Source organism: Mandrillus leucophaeus, unplaced genomic scaffold (assembly GCF_000951045.1).
Source record: "Mandrillus leucophaeus isolate KB7577 unplaced genomic scaffold, Mleu.le_1.0 Scaffold50, whole genome shotgun sequence".
NCBI classification, from domain to species: Eukaryota; Metazoa; Chordata; class Mammalia; order Primates; family Cercopithecidae; genus Mandrillus; species Mandrillus leucophaeus.
The window spans coordinates 7994144-8018715 of NW_012105365.1; the positions used below are offsets into that span (position 1 = coordinate 7994144).

Below are 24572 nucleotides of genomic sequence, written 5' to 3' on the forward strand. Positions count from 1 at the left end.
TACCTGTGTGCACATACAATAAAATTTTGGCTACAGTTTGACTGATATAACAAATAAATGGTAAATAATGATTGAATATTATAGTTGGTTATGAGTAACTCTACACAGTCAAATATGCAGGTAGAGGTTGTGAGGTAACTGGCATTGTTTCATAATTACATTACATAATATCTGTTTGAAATTCTAGAGTAATAAAATGATTTTATTTTACCTGGGAGAAGATAATTTATGTTTTTTCAGTCCTAGCACAGTTTTCGATACCTTGTAAGTTTGTTAGTTTTTGTTTTGTTTTGAGACAGAGTCTTGCTCTGTCCCCTAGGCTGGAGTGCAGTGGTACAATCTCAGCTCACTGTAAACTCCGCCTCCCTGGTTCAAGTGATTCTCCCACCTCAGCCTCTCAAGTAGCTGGGATTATAGGCACCTGCTATCACACCTAGCTAAGTTTTGTATTTTTAGTAGAGGCGGGGTTTCACCATGTTGGCCAGGCTGGTCTTGAACTCCTGATCTCAGATGATCCGCCCCCTTCGACCTCCCAAAGCGTTGGGATTACAGGCGTGAGCCACCGCGCTCGGCCTACCTTGTAAGTTTTGAATAAATATTTGTTGTTGGAAGATGTGAAGTATTCATTTAAGAGAGAGAAACATGAAAGCTCGTTTGTACAAACTGATTATAGCATCCTATGTACACATATACACACAGCACACACACAAACACCCATACAAAAACAATTTTGAAGCTGTAAGCTTTACCTATCTGAGGTATTTCACTCATTGTATGGCTTAATGTCAAATGTAATATTGCATTATACTGTTAGATACATGGAATAAAAATTGCTCAACAAACATAGATTAATTAGTATCCTCAGTGTGAAAATACAATAGTGCCATTTGTTTCCCTCTATGGTGCATAGTGCAGTATTTATGCAATATGAAAAAGTTAACTGTTAGTATATATTAAAGCACCCTTCAAATAAAGAAAATCATAAGCCACATTCCATGATCATCTTAAAATTGAATTCTGTCTTTTGAAGAAAGCATCCTGAAATTTTAAAAATCTGTTTCTTTCTATGTGTGACCTGTTACCCCAATATGATCTAATTATTATCTCTAGTGTATTCAATTACTGAAAAATTAAAAGTTTTCAATACTTGAAAACATACAAATAACATGTGAAGTAAGTGAGATTTTTTCTCTACAAAAAACATGTCATATTTAAAAGCACTACTTTCAAGGCTTAAAAAAATCTTTAAGGTGTATAAAAGTATATAAACAAAATATAAATCAGTTTTACTCTAAAGGAGCATGTTCTCTCAATATATGTACATAAATATCATTTTTGAAAACTATAGTTTCTAGTAAATACCTACCACAATAATAGAATTTATTACTATGCTTAGGTTAAATCAGTTTTCTTCAAGGTGAGAAGCCTTTCAAAATGTTTTCTCTGGAATGAGTTTCCTTTATTAAGGGTTATTCAAATATTTTCTCAACGTGTTGTTTGTAAAACATAAATTGCTTCAACTCCTTCAGCTTATGAAATATTTGATGCTAGCATGCTTTTGTCTGAGATACTATTTTTTGTATGGGTATTTAAGGCATATGTTTATCATCCATTCTTTAAATATTCACTGAATGCCTACTGTGTACAAGCACTGGCTGTGAACCCGCCTATGTAGGTAAGATCTCAATGCACAGTAGGTAGGAGACAGAGCATTATACCAAAACAAAACGAATTCATTCATTGCAGAGTAGAAAGGAAAGTTAAGTGATTTTTAAGATTCTATTATTTATTTTAATAGACAATAAAAATTGTATATATTTACTGTGTGCAATATGATGTTTTAAAATGTGTAGGCATTGTGAAATAGCTAGATCGTGCTAATTAATATGCATTATCTCACCTACTTATAATTCTTCATGGTGAGGACACTTAAAATCTACTCTTTTCACAAATTTCAATAATATAATTCATTGTTATTAATTAAAGTCATGATGTTGTACAATAGATCTCTTAAACTCATTTCTTGTATCTAAGTGAAATTTTATATCTTGGACCAAATCTCTTCATCCCTCCCCCAAAGCCCCTGGTAACCACCGCTCTACTCTCTGCATCTTTGGGTTCAGCTTCCTATATTCTACATATAAGTGAGGTCACGTGGTATCTGTCTTTCCGTGCTTATCTCATTTCTCTTAACATAATGTCCCCCGGTTTATTCATGTTGACTCAAATGACAAGATTTCCTTCTTCTTGATTTTTATTTTTAAACTATAAATTGATAATTATGACTACATAAATTTATGATTACAAAGCAATGTTATGATTTATGAATATAATGTGGAATAATTAAATCAACTAGTTAACACACCTATCACCTCAAATACTTATTTTTTGTGGTGAGAACATTTGAAATTTACTCTCTTACTATGATTTTGAAATGTATAATACATTATTATTTATGATACCACATTGTGCAACATATCTCAAAGAGAAAACTGTTTCTTCTGCTTATCTACTTGATTTCCTTTGTTTTAAGGCTGAATTGTAGACCATTGTGTAAATGGACTACAATTTCTTTATCCATTCATCTGTAGATGAACATGAATTGATTTTATAAGTAATCCCTTGAATAAATAAAGGAACTACTCACAATAAATATCCCTTAAAAAGTCAAAAAAACTTGAGGGAATGATTTGACCACAAATGTAACAATAAGTGATAGCTACCTATATCTGGTCATTTAAAATGATTGGGAACTTTTAAAACATGAAGAACTGTATTTTATGTTTGTCTGAAGATACGAAGAAAACAGAAATATTTGAAATTATCATTTGCATTCACAGTGCCTAATACTGGTGTTCCCTTCTTTCAGAATGACTTTGGAGGGCACAGAAGTCTGGTGAATAAATGGACAACATTCCTCAAAGCTCGTTTGATTTGCTCAGTGCCAGGTCCAAATGGCATTGACACTCATTTTGATGAACTGCGTAAGAAGCTAGTGTTTATGTATAGAGAATATTTGTTCAGACTTTGCCATTCCATAAAAAAGCAACTTTCTCCAATTTTGTTTTTAAACAGAGGATGTATTCCTAATGAACTTTAAAGATCCTAAAAACCCAATTGTATATGGAGTGTTTACGACTTCCAGGTAAACAACTTTTTAACTACCTTATAGAAACTTCATGTTATTTAGGGGGTACCCAAGTACCCATAATTGGTGAAAGTATATTTTTGAAAGACAAGTGTTGCTTTAACCTTTGAGCTGTTGTGTATTCTTGGGTGACTGAAAGAAGTTATGATCTATGTAGATGTTTGTTTTTTAAATGAATTTTAGACAAAAAATCATCATTGTAATGATGTGAATGTGTTATGGTGAAACAGTTTGAAATGGTTATGTCATCTTATGCATAACTTCGACTTTAAACCTTGAATAAAATGTAAAATATTATAGAGATGGAAGTCTGAGGTTTGGGAAGAGTTTGTAGGGATACAAATTAAGGATGGAAAAATTAATTTAAATTTGTTGAAAATATGACGGAAACAATTCTCTGTCTCTTGATCTCTCTGTCACTTTAGTCAATTGCTAATGAATGAGGTAAGAGAAAAGCTCATCAGCAATTGCACTGAAAGTCCTATCTTTGGCCAGATGATTAGTATGGGAATCTGGGGACAAAATACATCTAGAAATGTCAAAACAGTTCATGGTTCTTCCCAGTATGTCTATTCCACAGATGGGATATTTGCTACGCTTTTCTTTGGTCTTTAAACCTTTAACCCTAGAACTAAACTACAAATGTATATGTTTGGAGAAAGTTGATTGTTTACAAAAAAAAAAATTTAAATTGCCTTTAGGTAATTAAAAAAATTATTAATACAATCATCACCTCTCAACCTTTAAGATCGTGTGAAAACTTAATACAGCAATTGAAGACCCTTTACGTAGTATAAATAGTTTTAAAACTTTTTAAGTCAGTAAATAGATTATCTTTGTAAAAAAATCTACTTTTTTTTTCTGAGACTCCATTTGGTTTTTTATTATCTACCTTGTAACCCAGATTTTAAAATAATCATGTAAAAAGACATAAAATAAACAAACAGAAACCTTCAGTATTACAGCACTAGGGTTACATTATAACCACATAAAATGACAATAAAAACAAACAAGAATCTTCAGCATTACAGCACATAATAAAAACAAACAAAAACCTTCAGTGTTGCAGCATGATTTTTTTATTATTATTTTTTATTTTTTGGAACCAGTGTCAAACTCAAACTTAATTTCCTTGTCCTTTTATCCCCTTTTATCCCTGCCCTGCTTTTCCTGCTCTTTCTCTACTGGCTCCTTCCCTTCTTCTTTCCCCTTCTGCTTCCTCTTTTTCTCTCTCTTCCTCTTGCCTCCTTCCCTCTTTCCTCACACTTCTCCTTTTCCTATTTTTCGTGGTCCCTAAGTCTCTTGCTGTCAATTAAGCAGAGATTATTTCCTTCCAGACTACTACATTCAGTATAAAGTTCACGTTATACTGTATGTGTATACATGTACATTTGAAAGAAATACATGTACATTTACATGCATATAAAGAAGGATCTGCATTGGGATGTGGACGAAATGTTAAAAGAAAAATAATTTAAAATCAAAAGTCAGAACAAGTACTGCAAGTAACTTTGATAGTAAAGAAAATGATTAACTGCAATGTCCAACACTGTTTTATTCTGTGACTATTAAAGCCACTACAAATTGCTTGGATGTTTTACTCAATAATTTTTGAAAATCACATAAAAATTAAGAAATCTGTATGTCTAAAACTATTCGAAGTTCTTCATACCTAAATAATATTTCTTCCCTTTGGAAAAAAAAAAAAAAACCAGAATGACTAAGCTATAGAACTTAAGAGACTCAAACAAATATTAATCCATTTCTTCTGGTTCCTCACTGCTTAGTGCAGTGGCTCAAATTTAAGTCTCTCCTAGAGAGCATGATAAAATTCAGATTCCTAGGCCTTGCCTCCAGAGTTTCTGACTCAATAGAGATTAAATGCGATCTAAGAATGCGCAGTTCACACAAGTACCCAGGTGATGCCCATGCTGTTTGCCACCTTCTGAGAGCTAGAGATAAAATAATTTCACCTCTTTATTTCAATAGAATGGATATTTGTATGTGAGTCTTAATAGCTACATATCATATTCCTTAAGTATTTCGATGATAGCTGATTTAATCAAAGATAAGCAAAGTAAAGAACAACGGAAAGGGGATATATAACCCAAACATTACACGGTGTGATGTATCAAGTATGCACTATTTGCTATTTGTTCTGCTATGAAAATGTTACCAAATTCTATAAGTATTTATTGAGGTTTACTCTCTGAAATGCCATATGATATATAATTCAGGTAGCCGAAAAGAAGCCAGGCATGGTCTCTTCCCTCATGAAGCTTGGAGTCTATGAAACGCTGTCTATATGCAGCAGTTTCCAATAATAAACTGTAGAGAGCACATGTTGTTCATTCGGTCTGATTTATATGTAATTTTCAAGGGGGAAAGTTTGGTTAAAAGATAAGCATTCCATATTTTAAATGTGCACAACTATTTAATATCTTTGTATAAATACATTACTCAAGCCACATTTCTATAAGCCTAATAAAATGGAAAATTGTGGCAATTCAGTGGCTTGCTTCCAGTTTACCTGATTTTTTGTTTAGCGAACAAAATTTTTGTTTAGTGAAATGATGAGTATAATTGCTGTAATTCTCCACTTTAATTGAGTGAAATAGGTACTAACATAATTATTTTCTGTGTTAGAAAGAGCTGATTTTAAGTGTCTTCACAAGAATCAACTTCCTACTTGATCTAATACTTTTGGGAATTTAAAAATAATATAATGTGACACATCATTTGACACTATTTTTTGTACTAGTTTCAGCCTACAAAGTGAGTTCTTAAACATTCTTGCTAATTTAAAAGTTTCCTGGGTTCTGTAATAATGCTTGAGACTTAATCTACATTTTTAAAAATTTCCCCATGATATTAAAATTACATATTCATTTATAGCTTATATGTATTTGTTTTTCCTATCAAAACCTAGTACTCTATGTTTCATATGAAGGCATATATTCTGAGTACTAAAGCCATTTTCAGCTATGCCTTCTATTTTTAAGAAATCACATTTTTTTTGTTCTTTTGTGTATTGTTAAATGCATATACGTGACTAGAAAAATCCTAAACATTATTGCTAACAATTTATATTTATATTTTAATAAATATCAAAAATGTAAGAACTCAGTATCAGTATTTCTCTTACCATTGTATAAAGATGAACATCTGTTTTTATTCTTGCTGTCTTGTTCAGTAACATTTTCAAGGGATCAGCCGTGTGTATGTATAGCATGAGTGATGTGAGAAGGGTGTTCCTCGGTCCATATGCCCACAGGGATGGACCCAACTATCAGTGGGTGCCTTATCAAGGAAGAGTCCCCTATCCACGGCCGGGAACTGTAAGTAGCTTAGGTGTTTATGAGATGAATATATTTCTGCCAAAGGCCAAAAAACAATGCAGTTACAGACAGATATTAAATGTATCCTGTAATGTAAAAAAAAAGATTTCAAGATTATAAATTAAAGCAAGACAAAGATTTTCCATGAGTGAATGAAATTTCACATTTAAAAACATGTTCTTTACAGATGTCTCTGCTTAAATCAGTGTAAGATATAAATCTAAAATTATTAAATCTTATTTTAATTTTTGATCACACATTTCTAAATTTTTGCAAACTATTTTTACATGGTAGTAGAGAAGTGCAGAAATAATTTTCAATCTCATGAAAATACACTTTATCATATCTTCCAGGTTTTTACATAAATGTTTGATATTTCTATAACCTTAATTTTATAATTTACATACAAAACAAGAAATACAACCTCACATTCCTTAACTGTTATATTGTTGTACTATTGTGCATGTATATACACATACATAGACATATATATGTGTGTATTTATATACACTCCTCCCATTTCAAAACATATTCATTTTCTTTCTCATGAATTATTAATATTTTTCAAGCTAGTGGCAAAGACAATTGATTTCTCATTCTAAGCTTCTTGTAAGATCAAGAATCTCTCATAATTACATTTTAGCTCCCAAGCTTTTACATTAAATGGTAGAAATTACTTAAGTGTAAGACTAAAAGCAAGAGATTGGAGCTATTGTACTCTATAAATGCTTGCACTGCATCAGTAACTATAGTGAAAGGAGGTGGTGAAATCTTAATTTGTCATTTTTGTTGTATTGTCTTACACAGAGTGTTTACATCCAGAGGTGAGGTTATGCCAGTGCAAAACCAGCATCTTTCTGGCTGCTGGGGCCATTTTCTCTTCTGTTTGGTCATGACGTGCATTCTGATTGGTCACTTTTTGTGCAATACGGGTTGTTAAACACTTTGAATAACACTTTTCCTTATCACTGGGATTATTTTACTTATTACATTTCTCAATGGTACATTTTTAGCATTATGTTAGAAACAAAACAATAAAGAATAGTTAATATTGTTTTTCAGTTTGAAAGGAGAATTTGTATTTTAACATGATGCCATAGTAAAAAGTTAAACGTATTCAATAAAATTATTCTGAGCATCTCTAATTCAAAGTAAATTGCATTTACTTGTAGTATATTCCATTCATTATGTCACACACTTCACCTATTTCACTAATAACACTCATGCTTGTGGCACTAATAGAGGCACCAAACTTCTCCTGTACACTGAATTCATTACATACATTCGTAATTTTGCCTAAGAATTAGTGACGTAACTAAATCTCACTGAGAATTAAGATATATTTGGGAAATATATACTATATATTGCACTACTCTTTTCCTTTATTTTATTTTTGAGCCAGATTCTTGTTCTGTTGCTTAGGCTGCAGTGCAATGGTATGATCTCAGTTCACTGCAACTTCTGCCTCCCAGGTTCAAGCAATTCTCCTGCCTCAGCTTCCCAAGTAGCTGGGACTACAGGCATGTACCATCACACCCAGCTGATTTTTGTATTTTTAGTGGAAATGGGGTTTCACCATGTTGGGCTAGGCTGGTCTGGAACTCCTGGCCTCAAGTGATCCACCCGCCTTGGCCTCCCAGAGTGCTAAGATTACAGGTGTGAGTTATCATACCTGGCCTAAACTGCTATTTTAAGTAGAACCATTGAGGCCATGTGTTATTATATGACGTACAGTTATGTTTATTAGATTTTTAATCAAAAGATACTGTTCTCTTTATCATAATAGTGTCCCAGCAAAACATTTGGTGGTTTTGATTCTACAAAGGACCTTCCTGATGATGTCATAACCTTTGCAAGAAGTCATCCAGCCATGTACAATCCAGTGTTTCCTATAAACAATCGCCCGATAATGATCAAAACGGATGTAAATTATCAATTTACACAAATTGTAGTAGACCGAGTGGATGCAGAAGATGGACAGTATGACGTTATGTTTATCGGAACAGGTAAATTTTTAAATTTCAACTGTAAACTTTTTTCCAGAACACTATGTTTAACCGATTAAGTCAAGTTGATCTTTGAACATCACAGGCGTTGGGGTGCCAACTCTCTGTGCAATTGAAAATCCACATATAACTTTTGATTTCCCCAAAACTTAACTACTAATGGCCTACTGTTGACTGGAAGCCTTACCTATAACATAAACAGTTGATTAGCTTCACATATTGTATGTCATATGTATTAGATATTGTATTCCTACAATAAAATAAGCTAGAGAAAAGGAAGTGTTCTGAAAATTATAGGGAAGAGAAAATATATTTAATATTCCTTAAGTGGAATTGGATCGCCGTTGTCTTCCTGTTGAGTAGGTTAAAGAGAAGGTAGAGTAAGAGTTGGCATTGCTCTCCCAAGGGTGGTAGGAGCAGATGAAAATTTGTATATAAGTGGACCCACACAGTTCAAACCCACGTTGTTCAATGTTCAAATGTATACTAAGAACTGAGGCCAGTTTCTATAGTTACTTTCAAGGTATAATTCACCTTTAATAAATGAGTAAATAACGTGAATATTCTTTCATTACAAATTTATTATCTTTTCAGACAAGCTGAGATATACTAATTTAAAATAAATTCCCTTTTCAGTGAAAAGTTGGTAAGTTTAATCAGGTAAAGCTAATGATTAGGTAAGCAATCAATATTTATAATTGCATCATAACTTTTCTGGCCAGTGGCTTTTTAGAACAAAGATATATTACTCAAGTCCTGCCTTAAATTCCCAAGACATTCAATAATAGTTCCAGAATATTAGTGCAAAATTATCTGAACTTTAAAATTACAATAATGTGAACATCGTCTAGTAAATAAATGTTAGCAATAAATTTTTTTCAGTGTTTCTGCCATACAATGAAAAGAAAAAACAATTCATTAGAAAAACAGCATAATTGATTCAAATAATTCTTAGATACATTTCTATGGACATTTAACAATTCATTTTACTAATTCCATAATTAGAAACAGACTTTTTCAGGTATATTTTAAGAATGAATTCCATTGTTATTATGATATATTATTTTATTTTGTTCCCTGCTCTTTTTAATAGTAATATTATTTTTGAAAGTCCTAGTTACAAATCTGATACTTGCTACTTAGGGTCAGATTCCAAGGTAATAAATTTCTAGTCTCCATTAACGCTGTTAACTGACATAAATCAATGGGGAACAGAGTGAGTGCTCCACTGAAACCTTGTATAATAACATTTATTTTCCCTTAGTGAGAAACAGAAAAAAAAAAATTGCATTAACTACAGGGGAATGGCAACCATATAGTAAGTGCTTTAAAGACTTAAAGTTTTATAACAAAATTGTGAAATACTTATGTTATCAGGTGTAACAGTGTCAGGTTCTGAGCAATACATTAAAGTCCATTTTTATGAGTGAGAAAGTTTCTCTACCAAATAAAAGAATCTCAAGCAGACACAGGGTTTCATAAAAGTCAATGAATTGCAAGTATCAATTTCTGGTTATAAATATCCTTAGAACATATAAGAAATAGTATTTCTCTCAGATAAATATTAGTTTATCATTCAACATCAAATTATAATTTCTTTTCTTTTCAGAGTAATTAAGTTTGTTCAGTCATGTCACACTTGCCTTTTCCTTCACCTCTGGCTTAAATGTATTGAGAAGTCTCTCACTGTCAAAGCAACAAAGCTTGCTTCCGGGTATTTGACCAAATAAACCTAATCATGAGCTTTTAATTCCTCTTGGACGCAACGTGTCTTTAAAGGCACCAATTTCATGAGTGTGTTGACTGTCTGATGATGTGGATGTCTATCGGTCAATACAGACCAGGGTCATCTGTCAGTAAAGTAAACTGATTACAGTAATTTTATCTTTTAACTAAGTTGCACATCATAGTATATTGATCCTAGTTGAGTAATCTGATTCAATTTGTGTGAAATTGTTTGAAATACTACTCAGTAAAACTTGATCTGGAAAAGAGATAAAGCTGTGTTTGGGTACCAGAGACCCGATCAGAGGCACTGAGTAGATTAACCTAATTTACCTTTAATCTTTAGTGTTATGAGTAGCCTAAGGTCCTGTAAATATAGAAGGATCTTCTTAAAAGTGTACTTTTTTCTGGTTTAACTTTACAAGGGATAAATTAGCAACCTTTCTTGATCTCATATAACATATCGTGTTGGTTCTCTAAAAATAGTTATCAATGAATTATTTTTCTCATATAATTTATTCTTCGTTGACAAGATTTTCTTCACAATTACTTTGTTGAACTTGATTAAAAGGAACCAATTGAGGCCAACTAGATTTGATCAAGTTTAGTCAGAACTAGAAGGTTGAAGAGTACAATTTTTGAATTTAATAAGCCCCTGTTCCTCATTCCATCAAGGAACAGGAACATACTTGTAATACTGGAAAATTAATAACTTTTCAGCCCAACTTAAAATAAAAGTGACAACCCTTGTTATTAAAACAAGTTGTCTCCTTCAAAAATGCAAATTAGAAAAACAAATAAGGTTTGAAATCTCTATAAAATGTGTTCAATATTTTTATGCTTTTGGCTTCTGAATGTTAAATTTCCTTAATGCTCTAAAATGGAATAACCAAAGTGTGCATTTTTGAAAGACCACAGCAATAAGTAATCCTAGGTGTTTACTTTGAGAAATCGGGTTATTGTCATTCATCACATAATGGCCATTGAGCCATCATTAGGAACTTCTAAGTACTAAAGACTTTTAGATGACAAGATGAGCAACCAGGGCTCTGAAGCTCTGACTACTTCCCTTGCTTGACAACATTCCTTGCATTTTTCATTTATATTGAGTCTTCATAGTAGGACTCTGATTTTGTAATAAAAGTGGAAGAACCTGTCATGACAAACTGATATTATTTTTAGGTTTTGTTTCTGAGACACCAGGCAATTAAGGAGATATTTTTAGAAATATTGAAAAGAATTGATCCAACCCAGGCAATCTCTGTAATAATTATTATATTTTTAAAAATGTATGCAGTCTCATGATAAAACCTTCTTCAAGGCTTAACATATTTCTAAAAATTCAGTCTTTTATATTCCAAGTTTGTCTTTATAGTTTACACTTATACTTTGTCTAACTGCAAGAAATGCATTCGAATATGTATTTTACTCGTGTTTTGACCAAAAAATAAATTAAAAGGAAGACTGATATCAAAGGTTCTTTGTCTGACAAATACATATTTCATTCATTAACACTAAACTCTGTTCAGATCTACTTAACTTGTGGTCTTCTCCCCTCTTTCTTTCAAAGATGTTGGGACCGTCCTTAAAGTAGTTTCAATTCCTAAGGAGACGTGGCATGATTTAGAAGAGGTTCTGCTGGAAGAAATGACAGTTTTTCGGGTGAGTGCTGCTTAATTTCAAGTGTCAACAAGTTCAGTTGTACGTCTTTCCCCCAGGACAGCTGCACACCGAACTTGGTATGGACAAGTAGTCTAGCATACATACCCTTCTAATTAGCTTGTCAATTAGAAAACCAGACACTAGTCAAAATAAACCTTGAAACTTTCAATGCTGGTTAAATCTAAAGATGTAAAGAAATATATTTTTGGCTCATATTTTGTTTTCTCAATGATAAAATATATTATTTACATTTTATATTATTTATGTAAGTTACCTCAATGAACAAACTCTTCCCCACTCCTAAAATCTATTTTACACATGATAGTATAACTGAAATGATATGTAACTTCTATGAATGTACTAAAGGAAATACATTCAGAATGACAGAATAGTGAAGACATTTTAATCAATTTTTAGCTTATGTATGAATTATTTTATATTTTCTTAAAGAAATCATTTGTTAGCAAAAGAAAATTTGAGAGGTCTATATCACTGACAGTAAATTTGTTATAGATTCCTAGTCTACACGCTTAAGAAACGTACAGATATTAGTCCCATTATCCTGAATCACAGACAGCCCAGGGGAGTTGTATAGGGTTGGAGGAATGGGGGTACAGGTGAGAGGGGTGTTGGGTGGGTGAAGGGAAAGAGGAGAACTGGAGTAGTCTAACATATACCACATGTCTGTTTTTCCTTTTGGGAAGTCAGCTAATAGAAATAGTTTAAATTGAAGCACACCTTGAGATGATTAATGACATATGATGGAAAAATATATGCCTGTAAATGTGTTATTTGAATTTTTTGATAAAAGAATAGAGCAAACATCTATTGAGACATTTATAACTGCAAACAAACAAACAAACAAACAACAACAACAAAAAAAACACCAAAACCGTGTATTAGAAGAAGTTGGTAGACAGAAAAATGAGAAAATATTGCATCTAGTCTGACAACTTCAAGTGATCTCATTTAGTCTTCAGGTGTCTGTGGTAGTTTACCTATGAAATGAATGGGCTTGATTAAAATTTTCAGTTGATTCAATATTTTAATGGTAAGCAGTTTTCCCAAGATGTCTTACCCCAATACTTTCATACCTATATACAATAAGTTATTCTTCCCTCTTCAGTAGTATTTTAAAGAAAAAATGAAGTATAATATGGAAAGCTTCTAATACATAGTCATTCAACTGGCATTATAATTAACATTGAAACATATAACTGGTGAATTGTAACATAGATGTTTTATGATAACAAGCTACACAATGTTCTACTGGAAAGGGTTTAGACTCTACACTCATATCTACATGACAAATCCATTTGGAACACTTAAACCATTCCTCTGAACTTCACCATCAGTAAAACAGTGAGCATAATACCTATTTCACCAGGACACTGGAAGACTTAGAAACATTGTAAGTCATGCATCAAAGACAATAACAGGCACTTGGCTCAAAATGTCATTGCTAATATAATTTTATTATTTTAGTTTAGCTAAACTGAAAATGAGCTACATTCCCAGTAGCCTTTCCTACTAATTCTTGGTTTAAGTCTTCAAAATAATAAAATAATCATAATTCTATTATGATTTTTACAATCAGGCACATTAGCCTTATTTATTTATAATAATTTGTATGCTAAAGTATCAAAGTGATCTAATTTATCAGTTCGGTATAGAATGATGACTAATCCTTATCAATCACCATGTCCCATAGGTTACCCCAAGGAACAAACACATTGGTACTTTATCTTAGAAATTAAAAACAACAACAGCTAACAACTATCCAAATGGACTCTGTTTGGCCACTATAGAGTATGTTTAGATTTAGAAAACTATACGGGCACTCAGGGATGGATATATAAATTGCTGTCTTGTCTTTATTGTTACATCTCCAAAACCTAAAATGTCTTTTAAACCAACATGTATTAAATGAGTGAATTAATTAGTATTGATGAAAAAATGAAATACAAGAAATTAAAGAATTTAAGGCCTTCTTCAAGGAGACGATGCTTAAAGTGAGGTGCCCAAGTATGAGAAAAATAAACTAGGAACAGTCACAAGTTATCCTGATTCTGCACCATATTATTCTCCAGTAGAAAACCTTTACCAACATATCTTTGGAGACGAATTTTGCCACTACTATTGCAAATGAAGTTACAGGAGACACTAAAATATGGTTATCTTAAGAATTTCTAATTTCCAGAATCTCTTACTTTTGCATTTGTCATGGTTCATTTGCATATTTCCTTTCAGTTATAATACATTTTTAAAATAGGGTTCATTAACTAATTTCTACTGTAAATAAATGTATATTAGTAGATATGATGGGACTGGCACAATGCTAAATTCTGATGATACAGAGATGAACACTATAAAAGTGGTCTCTGACTTCATGCAGCTCAAAGACTATGATGTGTTATCAATCTCAGTTTCTAGGACTTACTTTTCTACCTATTAATGCAATTACATTTTATTTTGTAAAATTGTATCATATCACAACATTGTAAAAATAAGGTTATTTTTTATTATTTAATTATTTTCTGATATTATGAATTAGAATGTGCATAATTTTGCAGTGATATTGTATCTTAGTGAATTTTTATTATTTATATCTCCAGGGATTTTAAGTTTATATTTCACATCTTGGCTATGTTGTTTAGTACATTAATAAGAATTTTAATTTAAAAAGGTGTTAATTTAAACTGACCTACTAAATGACTTTTAACAAAATTATGAAAATTATGAGATGTTGGAAATCAACAATCTTGCGAGTATAGTCATGCACTGCATAACAAAATTATGGACAAGAATAAATCCCACATATGACAGTGGTCCCATAAGATTATAATGGGCCTAAAATTTCCTATTGCCTAGCATTTTCAATAGTTTACTTTCTGTTGTTATTTTACATTGTACTCCTTCTACTTATAAAAAATTAATTATAAAACATCCTCAGGCAGATCGTTCTGGAGGTATTCCAGAAGGTAGCATTGTTATTGTAGGAGATAATGTGTTATCTCCTATAATATAGAGATATCAAATATATGTGCTATTGACCCTGAGGTCCTTCCAGTAGAACAAGATATGGAGGTGAAAGACAGAGATATAGATAGATGATCCTTACCCTGTGTAGGCCTAGGCTAGTGTATGTGTTTATGTCTTCATTTTTAACAAAAGGAGTTTAAAAAGTAAAATAATAATAACAAATTTTAAATACAATAATAGTTCATAGAACAAGAATATAAGGAAAGAAAACATGTTGGGACAGGTGTCTAATATGTGTTTTAAGCTACGTGTTTTTACAAAAGAGTCAAAAAATTTTAAAAATTCAATAGTTTATATTGTAAAAAATTTACAGAAAGCTAAGATTAATGTATTACTGAAGAAAGAAAAATGGTGACTACAAAGTCTATAGTGGTGTATAGCAATGTCCTAGGCCTTCACATTCACTCACCACTCACTGACTGACTTGACCAAAGCAACTGCCAGTCCTGCAAGCTCCATTCATGATAAATACCCTACACAGGTCTACCATTTTAAAATCTTTTCGACCATACATTTATTGTACCTTTTCTATGTTTAGATACACAAATACTTACTATTGTATTATGATTGCCTAAAATATTCAGTACAGTAGCATGCTATACAGGTTTGTATCCTAGGAGCAACAGACTGTATCATCTAGCCTAGGTAGTAGGTAAGTGTACTTTATGATTTTTCACACAATGACAAAAATCACGTAATGATGTGTTTCTCAGAATGTATCTCTGTCATCAACCCATACATGATGGTACGAGTATTTAATATCTATTAGTTTTTTTTTTTTAGCTTTTTGCAGTTTCCAGAGAAATACATAACCGACTTATACCTTTGATAGCTATTAGATGACATTTGTGTAGCATTTAAGATATCATGCAGTGGCTCACGTCTGTAATTCCAGCACTTTGGGAGGCCGAGGTGGGCAAATCACGATGTCAGAAGTTCCAGACAAACCTGGCCAGGATGGTGAAACCCCATCGCTACTAAAAATGCAAAAAATCGTCTGAGTGTAGTGGCGGGTGCCTGTAATTCCAGCTCCTCAGGAGACTGAGGAACAATAATCGTTTGAACCTGGGAGATGGAGGTTGCAGTGAGCCAAGATTGCACCACTGCACTCCAGCACTGGTGATGGAGTGAGATTCCATCTCAAAGAAAAAAAAAATGTTTCATTATTATCAATCTGTAACAATTAAATGCAAATTAATACTATTGTGCTGGCATGGAAATGCTTTTTTCGGACTTTACAATTTTGGAAAAAGATTGTGCGTGAACAATATTCCTTTGATAGAAAACCATTTCAGTTCTCTTCTATAGTCTCTGCTATGCATTATTGTCATTATTATTTCTTTGGCACTCAAGTAGACAAAACATATTTGGGCAGAGTTTAGAGAAATATTTACTTTCAACATTCTATTCTATCAGGCAAAGTTCATACATATATTGTGGTCTAGCAATTGGAATATTTCACTGTCAAACTTTGTTTAATTTTACAGTGGGAAGGAAGAAAAACCCCACAACACATTAAAGCCATAGCTATATACAGTGAAATAAGCAGACAAATTTTACTGTTTCTTTGTTTCTATTTGAACCATGTAAGGCAATCCATTTAAAATAAAATACTATAAAAAAGGTCAGGGATTATTTGACAAGGTAAATAGAAAAGTTAAAGATTTAGGGTAGTGGTAGTATCTGATATTCTTGGATTTTATTAAAGACATTTAATGATACCCAACCAGTTAATTTTACCATATTATCATCTTCACGAGACCATGTTCATTACGTGTTCTTGACAGAATGAATAACCAAACCTCATATAAATACATGAATTAAAACCAGTACTACACCCATTCCCATTTTTGAGGTTGGTTTCAGGAAAACACCCTGACTAATCATACATATTCCAGTGGTTTCAGTTAAATCCAATATACTTTTATTTGGGGTGAAATCAAATCTCGATCAGAGTATAGAAAGAAAAATATTCCTTAGTAATGAACATTTTCATTTTTGAGTAAAATTTTTAATAAGTAATAAGAGGTGAAATAAAACTGGCATTGGTATAGGACTCTAGAAATGACTTTGATTTGCTATAAAATACCCTAAATGACATTAAAGTACTAAGAAACAAGCCTAATTCCAAAAATGATTTGCAATCATAAACCTGAATTTCAATCGTATTTATTATGTGATTCTGAACACGTTAAAGTCAATTGAGCCTCAATTTTTTCGTCTGACAATAAAGACTGTGATTATAAATACTTTTAAAAAGTGTTTTGTTTTAAAATTAAGATTACTAGTAAAGGCTGGGTGTGGTGACTCATGCCTGTAATCCCGGCACTTTGGGAAGCCCAGGCGGGAGGATCACGAAGTCAGGAGTTAGACACCAGACTGATTTTTCAACATGGTGAAACCCCGTCACTACTACAAATACAAAAATTAGCTGAGCATGGTGGCGCATGCCTGTAATCCCAGCTACTCAGGAGGCTGAGGCAGGAGAATCCCTTGAAGGGAGGTAGAGGTTGCAGCGAGCAGACTGCACCACAGCACTCCAGCCTGGGCGACAGACTGAAACTCCGTCTCAAAAAAAAAAAAAGATTACTAGTAAATGGTAGCTATTGTTAACTAGTTATACAAATGAAAATCTCTTTTAAAATGCTTGAAAATTCCATACATATACCTTGTTTTATCAAAATACTCAGAAGATACAAAAGCCTAATTTCTGCTGATTTCTATTTAACTAGTCAGTTTGGGATTTTCTTTCCAGTACAATCAAAGATGGTTTAGTTTTGAAACTGAAAGGTTATATCAAGTTGCAATGCTCTTAGGACAGTGGGCTTTATTTATAGTTCTACTGAATGCATGGAATTGCAAGGCAGTTACATTGATAACACATTTTAAACCCAATTTGTGAAATACTCCATGAACAGCTGAGCAGACAAATGAAAGAGTTTAATTTTTGTTCAAATGAAAACATAATTGATACTTTCCTAACCTAGTCTATTAACTCATTCTAAAAAAGTGTCCTTGTGGTTAGCATCCAACAGGCTGTGTCAGAATCTCCTGGGATCAGCAGGTTGAAAAGCTTTGCAAGTGAGAAAGTTTAATAAGGACTAGATTAACATATCTGAAAAAAAATTGTAAATTGGAGTCATAGAAAGCCTTGAAAAGATGCTAAGTTTTAATTTTATTTTTACTTGAACACCAATTAAATGCAACTGAAACCAGTTTCATGAAAACATGCTTATGAAGCTACATCTGTTTTAAATGGAAGTCATATTCACTACCCGCTGTTTCTCAGAAAAAAATCCCCATAGCTTATTTAAATGAATGTCATCTTAATATATTGTCTATTAAAATTCAACCACAGACAGCATATAGTTCATCTTATTCCAAACTGTTATTAATTTCCTGGTCTAAATAATAAATAAGGTTCCTTTAATTAATGGATTCTAGAATCTTAAGAACGTTAAAATCTTAATATGACACAATGGAGTCTGTTATGTACTAGGGTTTCTTTTATGTTTTACCATTCATAAATGAAATATTTTTTATCTACCTTATAGATATTTGTTTTTTGTATTATTACGGAACATGAAATGTATACATATTAATCACCTTCATTTTTGAAAGTACTTAGAGCTAGCTAATTTCACTTCAATTACATTAGCTGTTAATACTTCTCTGCCTAAGAAACACTTTCCTTGAAATTTGATTGTAAACTTTACGTCATAAAAGTCTTCATGAAATAAGCTCCTTAATAACCGCATAACTATTTTTCATGTGAAATTGTTGGAATGAAAGAAGTATCTGTGGAAAATTTTCCTTACTCTTCTAAATTTTCTGTTTTGGTTATTGATTCTAATATTATACAAACCTAAATACAGTCTTCAACTTTGTTTTTAAGGCTGAATATCCATGATACGTTGTGCCCTTAGTTTTTGAGTTGAGGCTACTAAATTCTAAAGATTATATCTCTGCATAGAAAAAGTTGATAGACATTCCTTTCATCATAGTTGTCTTTATTATTGATAATTTTTGTGTAAATTATTATATTTAATAATTAATATAAATCATTTAAGCTATAAAAATGGGAAACTATGGAAAATCTCTAAATTATACCATTACATTAATGTACCTCCTAAATCATTTCTTTCATTTGTGTCTCAGGCAGATTGTCTTAAATTTGTTAAGAAAATTCTGTTCTCAGCTCATCCATCAGGTTTGAAGTAGAGATTTGCAGTTCTATAGCACATAGGGAGTAATTAAAAACACAAGAGTTGGGAGGCTGAGGTGGGTGGATCACGAGGTCAGGAGATCGAGACCATCCTGGCTAACACAAGCTGAAACCCCATCCCTACTAAAAATACAAAAAAAAAATTAGCAGCGCTTGGTGGCGGGTGCCTGTAAGTCCCAGTTACTTGGAAGGGTCAGGCAGGAGAATGGCGTGAACCGGTGGGGCGGAGCTTTCTGTGAGCCGAGATCGCACCACTGCACTCCAGCCTGGGCGACAGAGCGAGACTCCGTCTCAAACAAACAAACAAACAAACAAAAACACAAGAGCTTACTAGGGAAGAAAAACGGCATCCAAAGGAGAGTAGAAAGGAGTAGTCAAGGAACAGTAAATATGTTAGGAGTGGCTGGAGGATGAGAAGAAGACTGTGTTAAAGGTCATTAAGGAATAATTAGTAAAGAATCCTAAGGCATAATGGAATTTATTAGAGGAAGCAGTCAAGAAAGAATAAGTCGTCAATAGTAACATATAAAACAAAGTCTAATAATAGTTATGGATACAGAAAAGTGTCCTATCAGCAATACCCAGTTCATTGGTGATTTCTGCTTCTGAAGATAGTAGGCCACCTCTCTAGAATAAAAGTTAGACTCAGTGGGTTGAGCAGGGAAGGCATTGGATGAGAGATGAACAAGCAAAAGCAGTGAGTGTAGGCTATTCTAAATTATTTTTGAAGAAATTCCAGCTAAGCTATAAGAAACAAAGAAAGACTTAATAGAAGGGCTATCTTTATCTTAAATATAAATTAAGTGGAAGAGAGAGAGTATAGTGGGGTAAGTTGAAGAGAGGAGAGAAAGAGGAACATTGGTAAAGAATTTGTTCATTCATTTATTCATTCATGCAAATATGTATTAAGAACTTGTAAATACCAGGCATAATTCCAGGTGCTAGGGATATGGCTGTGAAATAAACAGTAAAAATCTCTGTCCCAAATTGAGGGGGACAGGCAATTGGAAAGACACGTGAGATGCCTCAGCTGCCTCCTCACATCCTTTCACCTCACTTCTGATTCATATGAGGAATCTTTTCTTTATGCCCCAGAAGGCCAAAAAACAAGCTAGAGTCACAGCTGGGGCTGTGGGAGACTTAACTCCCTGAGAGCATGGAATGAGGAATGGAATGAATAAGTACTTTTCTTGGTACAAACCTCAGTGGACAATTTGGAGAGTCATTGTCAACTATCCTTAGATTTTTTTTCTTAGTATTGACTTCCATAATACACTTTTTAATTGATTTTTTCCACCTTCTGAATCCTCAATTCTTTACTCTTGCCCCAAACCTGCAAACAAGATTTTATCTCAGATTCTGCTTTGGGAAGTGTGAAGAAACTTACAAGACAAAAAAATGAATTATATGTATCTATATAAAATTTATTGATTATTAAGGCATATTAATAATATATTATTAGATAATGTGTGTGTGTGTGTGTGTGTGTGTATATATATATATATATAAAACTGGTAATAAGCACTAAAAAGAAAAACTAAAGCAAAGAAATGAGATGGAAATGTGTGTGTGTGCATGTGGGTGTGGGTGTATGTGAAAGAGAGAGAGACGAGAGAGGAAGAGAGGGAGGAGAGATCTGAATAAACATTATATGCCAAGCACATTTGTAATTTGTTTTACATGTATTAACTCATTCAGTCTTCTCACCAACCCTGTAAGAGGCACCATCTAACTTTCAAATGAGAAAACTGAATTACAAAAAGTTTACACACTTTGCCTAATACTGCATTTCTGGCCAGATTTGAATCACAATTTGAGATCTGGCAGTTTGGCTCCAGAGTCCAACTCTTCACACTTAATTTAGTAGCTTCAGTTACCTACACAGTGAGGTCTTTTAAGATCCTTCATTCCACCTAAGACTCTTATCAGACCTCTCAGAAACCCACAAGCAGTCTCTGTCTTCTCACCATGTTTGTCTTGAATGAAATATACAGCCTGCAGCACAGGTCGTTGACAGTGAACCTAAAGGATGTAAACTCATGTGTTCAGTTATGTAGGGTTTGGTATCTGCCTACATCAAAGAACACAATTTATTTATGCAAGCCTATACACATTCATGATAAGCTCCAGATAGAACAATTAATGAAGTGCATTGGTGAGTGTTACTTTTCTAGTTATTACTCCTCTATGTTAACCTGTTGATAGACATTAAAGAGATTATATTCTCTGGCAAAGACCTGGGTGTAAGTCCTTGCACATGAAACCGTGTTTTTCATAATAATGAAGTAATCTCATCCCACCTGAGCTCTTGTAGTCCTTGTCAGCTGGAAAGTGACATACTCTCATCAGCTGTCATTGGTGTTGTTAGGAATGAGGCTGGCACTCTCAGCTAAGGCAGCATTCTCCAGTTGAACAGAACAATTTTCACAGAATACCAACATCAGAAAGGACCACTCTGAGACCATGATGAATCAAGATAAAAGCAAAACCATTTTGTAATCATGTCCACAGACAAAAACAAGAACATTGTCCAAACCACAAAAATGACCATATATACCCTATCCTGCCTATCACGAGTTACTGCTACTTCTTCACCAGTCACAGCTTTAGCCTTACTTTGTTCTTCCCTTCCAAATGATGTATGAAGACACTTAACCATAGAATTACCCCTGCTTTTTGACAATATCCAAGGTAGAACAAAGCTCTACTTCTTTGAACCCTCCCTCAATCACCTAACACAAGTCCAAAACATGTTTTTTCCAACACCTTCTCACTGTGCTCACTGCGCAGGCTCATGTTTTCCCTTATATTTTAGCAAACAATAACCCCAACTTGGTCAACTACAGGTATGTAGACTGTATGGCATTGACACAATCTTATTGCCTGCTCCACATATTTGACCCTTATCTATGCAGTTTCTTTCATGTGTCTTATTTCCCAATCACATTGCTTCTTGTGGACACTGAAGTTCTCTCTCTCTGAAAACTAATAGCAGTGCCTTGAGTTAATTAACTAATAGCTGACTGTTCTAATTGACCAAACACCTCACATATTTCTTTTTCTCCTTTAGGAACCGACTACTATTTCAGCAATGGAGCTTTCCACCAAGCAGGTACTATCATTATATATTACCATTGATATCCAATATTTTGTTAATTCTTGTGTTTCAAATAGATACATCTATTTATTTATCAAATTTCACAGATTTGTTAACAATTGTACAAAAATACAGGAGAAAACAAATATCATTCTTACAATAAGCTAGTAGATTAGAAACTGAAGGTAGTTTTCATTGTCCTCATGTTTTTGATCAATCTCATCTGCGTTCTATAAACATATTTTCCAGATCATTATTTGTTATAAATTTTTACTTACAGCGTATTTTGGTCATTTCAATATAATTTACTCAATACTCAATAATTTTCATCTTTTCTGATTATATATATATATATATATGTGTGTGTGTGTGTATACACTGAAATAGCATTGTGATATTTCAGGAATAAAAAAATTATAATTGATTCTTACTTTGCAAATATAAACAAAAATGCATTTTTAGAAGCTAGTAAAATTATTCACCGGCTATATGTGTTTGGAGGACCTTGACTTCAGAGTTAACTTTACTTTTCCCGTAGTATTGTATGCTAGAGAAAACAAATTGTGCATTTAACTTTGCCTACATATCAAAGGAAAACAAAAAAGGTCACTGCCAAATAAATTCTAAAACTTCATGAATTCAAAGATTAAGGACAACATGTTAATAGTCTTTCTATTCATATCGAATGAATGCTTTGGCAAAACACTTCAGAAAAGTCAGTTGCTTCTAAATACTGTGTAATATGTGTAAACAAATATAGTTTTAATGTCTAATAAATTATATTTTCTCCATAAATGTTACCTAGATTTTCTTCTGTCCGTATATCAATGGTAACTTTAAAAAAAAAAAAAAAAAGCAGAAAACAAAAACAAAACAAAAAAAAGTAGAAAAAGCCAGAATGAAGTAGGGTATGCCTCACTTACTGGAGTAAAAACTTATATACACAATTGTAAAGTGAGAATCATTTGGCAAATCTTATTTCTGAACCATTTACATGTTTTATCTCTGACCATACTTTATCCCTTGAACAAGACATTAAATTACTCTGCCAGTAGAATTCAGTGTGCATCCTTTCCCCACACAGACATATCAAAATAGATTGATAATCTCCAAGATATTTAGAGCAACCCAGAGAACAGATATGATTGACCTGATACTGTTATCTAACACTGCATAAGTATGTGTTCACCTGTTCTTGTAATCTAAAAATTGTTAGAGGTTGGCAAATAAATCTGGGGATTTCCAGGATGGAAGCTAGACTGGTATATTCTTTCCTGTAATGATTTTTAAAATTATTTATTTATTCTCTGCTAAGCCTCATTGCCAATCTTAATTACACTAAATCTGCATCTATTTTTGTAAACCATTTATTTCTGTTTTACATTTTTAAAGCTACTTAAAAATTACACATTAATCCAACATTTTACTGACAAAGAAAAACAATCTATCAATTTAAAATACTGTGAGAGAAGAAAGTGTCTTTTTCCTTTATTTTCCATTACTGGAGGAAATGATTTGATTTCGTTCAGATGTGACTCAATTTCATTCACGCTTATGGGCTTATGGGCATTTTTAAAGTGAGATAGTAGTTTCAAGAGAGACAAGTAGTGTTGCAAGTAATTTTCTGGATAAATGAACCCATCTCCTCCTATACCCCACACTTTGTTAAGGAGGATAGTGAGAGAGCCTGTGGTGATGTTAAATTGGGCAGAAAAAGCACATCAGGTTACTTACTAGTGACTGGTTTCTGCTCAATGGTGCCTAAAGGCTTACCCTATATTTCATGTGGATAGCATAATTATTTTTGCACTTCATTAATAATACTGCAAAATTATGGTAAAATGAAGATGACATTGAGTTATAGTTACTTTTGGCATTTTATCACACTTCAGGTTTTTGTTATAATAATTTCAGTTGCCATATTTTGGTTTTCTATTCTTTGCACATACTATTTCTCTGTTTTTCCCTAAAGGAATGTGACATAATTAGATATTGTTATTTAGGTAATAACACTTTTCCTACTTAAATGTCATATTCTTAAAAAAATCTATAAATATATATTTTGTTCATGCTTCTTAGAAGTTATCGGCCAAACATAGAGATCGTTTGATTGTAGGACTAACTTGATGAGTAGCTTTCCTAAACAGTTGCAAACACAATGTACGGATTGACATGTCCATATATTGAAAGTGCTTACTTTCATTAGTGTGTAAGTTCATTTTTAAAAAAGGAGGCTGTGAAAGAAAGATGAAAGAAAGAAAGAAAGAAAGAGAAAGAAAGAGACAGAGAAAGAAAGAGAAAGAGACAGAGAAAGAAAGAGAAAGAAAGA

At 32.8% G+C, this 24572-nt stretch overlaps 1 protein-coding gene across 1 annotated transcript in view; it reads left to right on the forward strand.

The window, feature by feature from the left end:
* Positions 1–24572, forward strand: part of SEMA3A (sema domain, immunoglobulin domain (Ig), short basic domain, secreted, (semaphorin) 3A) — a 250205-nt gene that overhangs the window by 200826 nt on the left and 24807 nt on the right. The window contains exons 7-12 of the mRNA XM_011996069.1: positions 2841–2984; positions 3076–3145; positions 6342–6486; positions 8273–8492; positions 11788–11879; positions 22217–22258. Of these exons, the coding sequence (XP_011851459.1) occupies positions 2841–2984; positions 3076–3145; positions 6342–6486; positions 8273–8492; positions 11788–11879; positions 22217–22258 (713 nt within the window). The remainder of the gene's footprint in view (positions 1–2840; positions 2985–3075; positions 3146–6341; positions 6487–8272; positions 8493–11787; positions 11880–22216; positions 22259–24572) is intronic.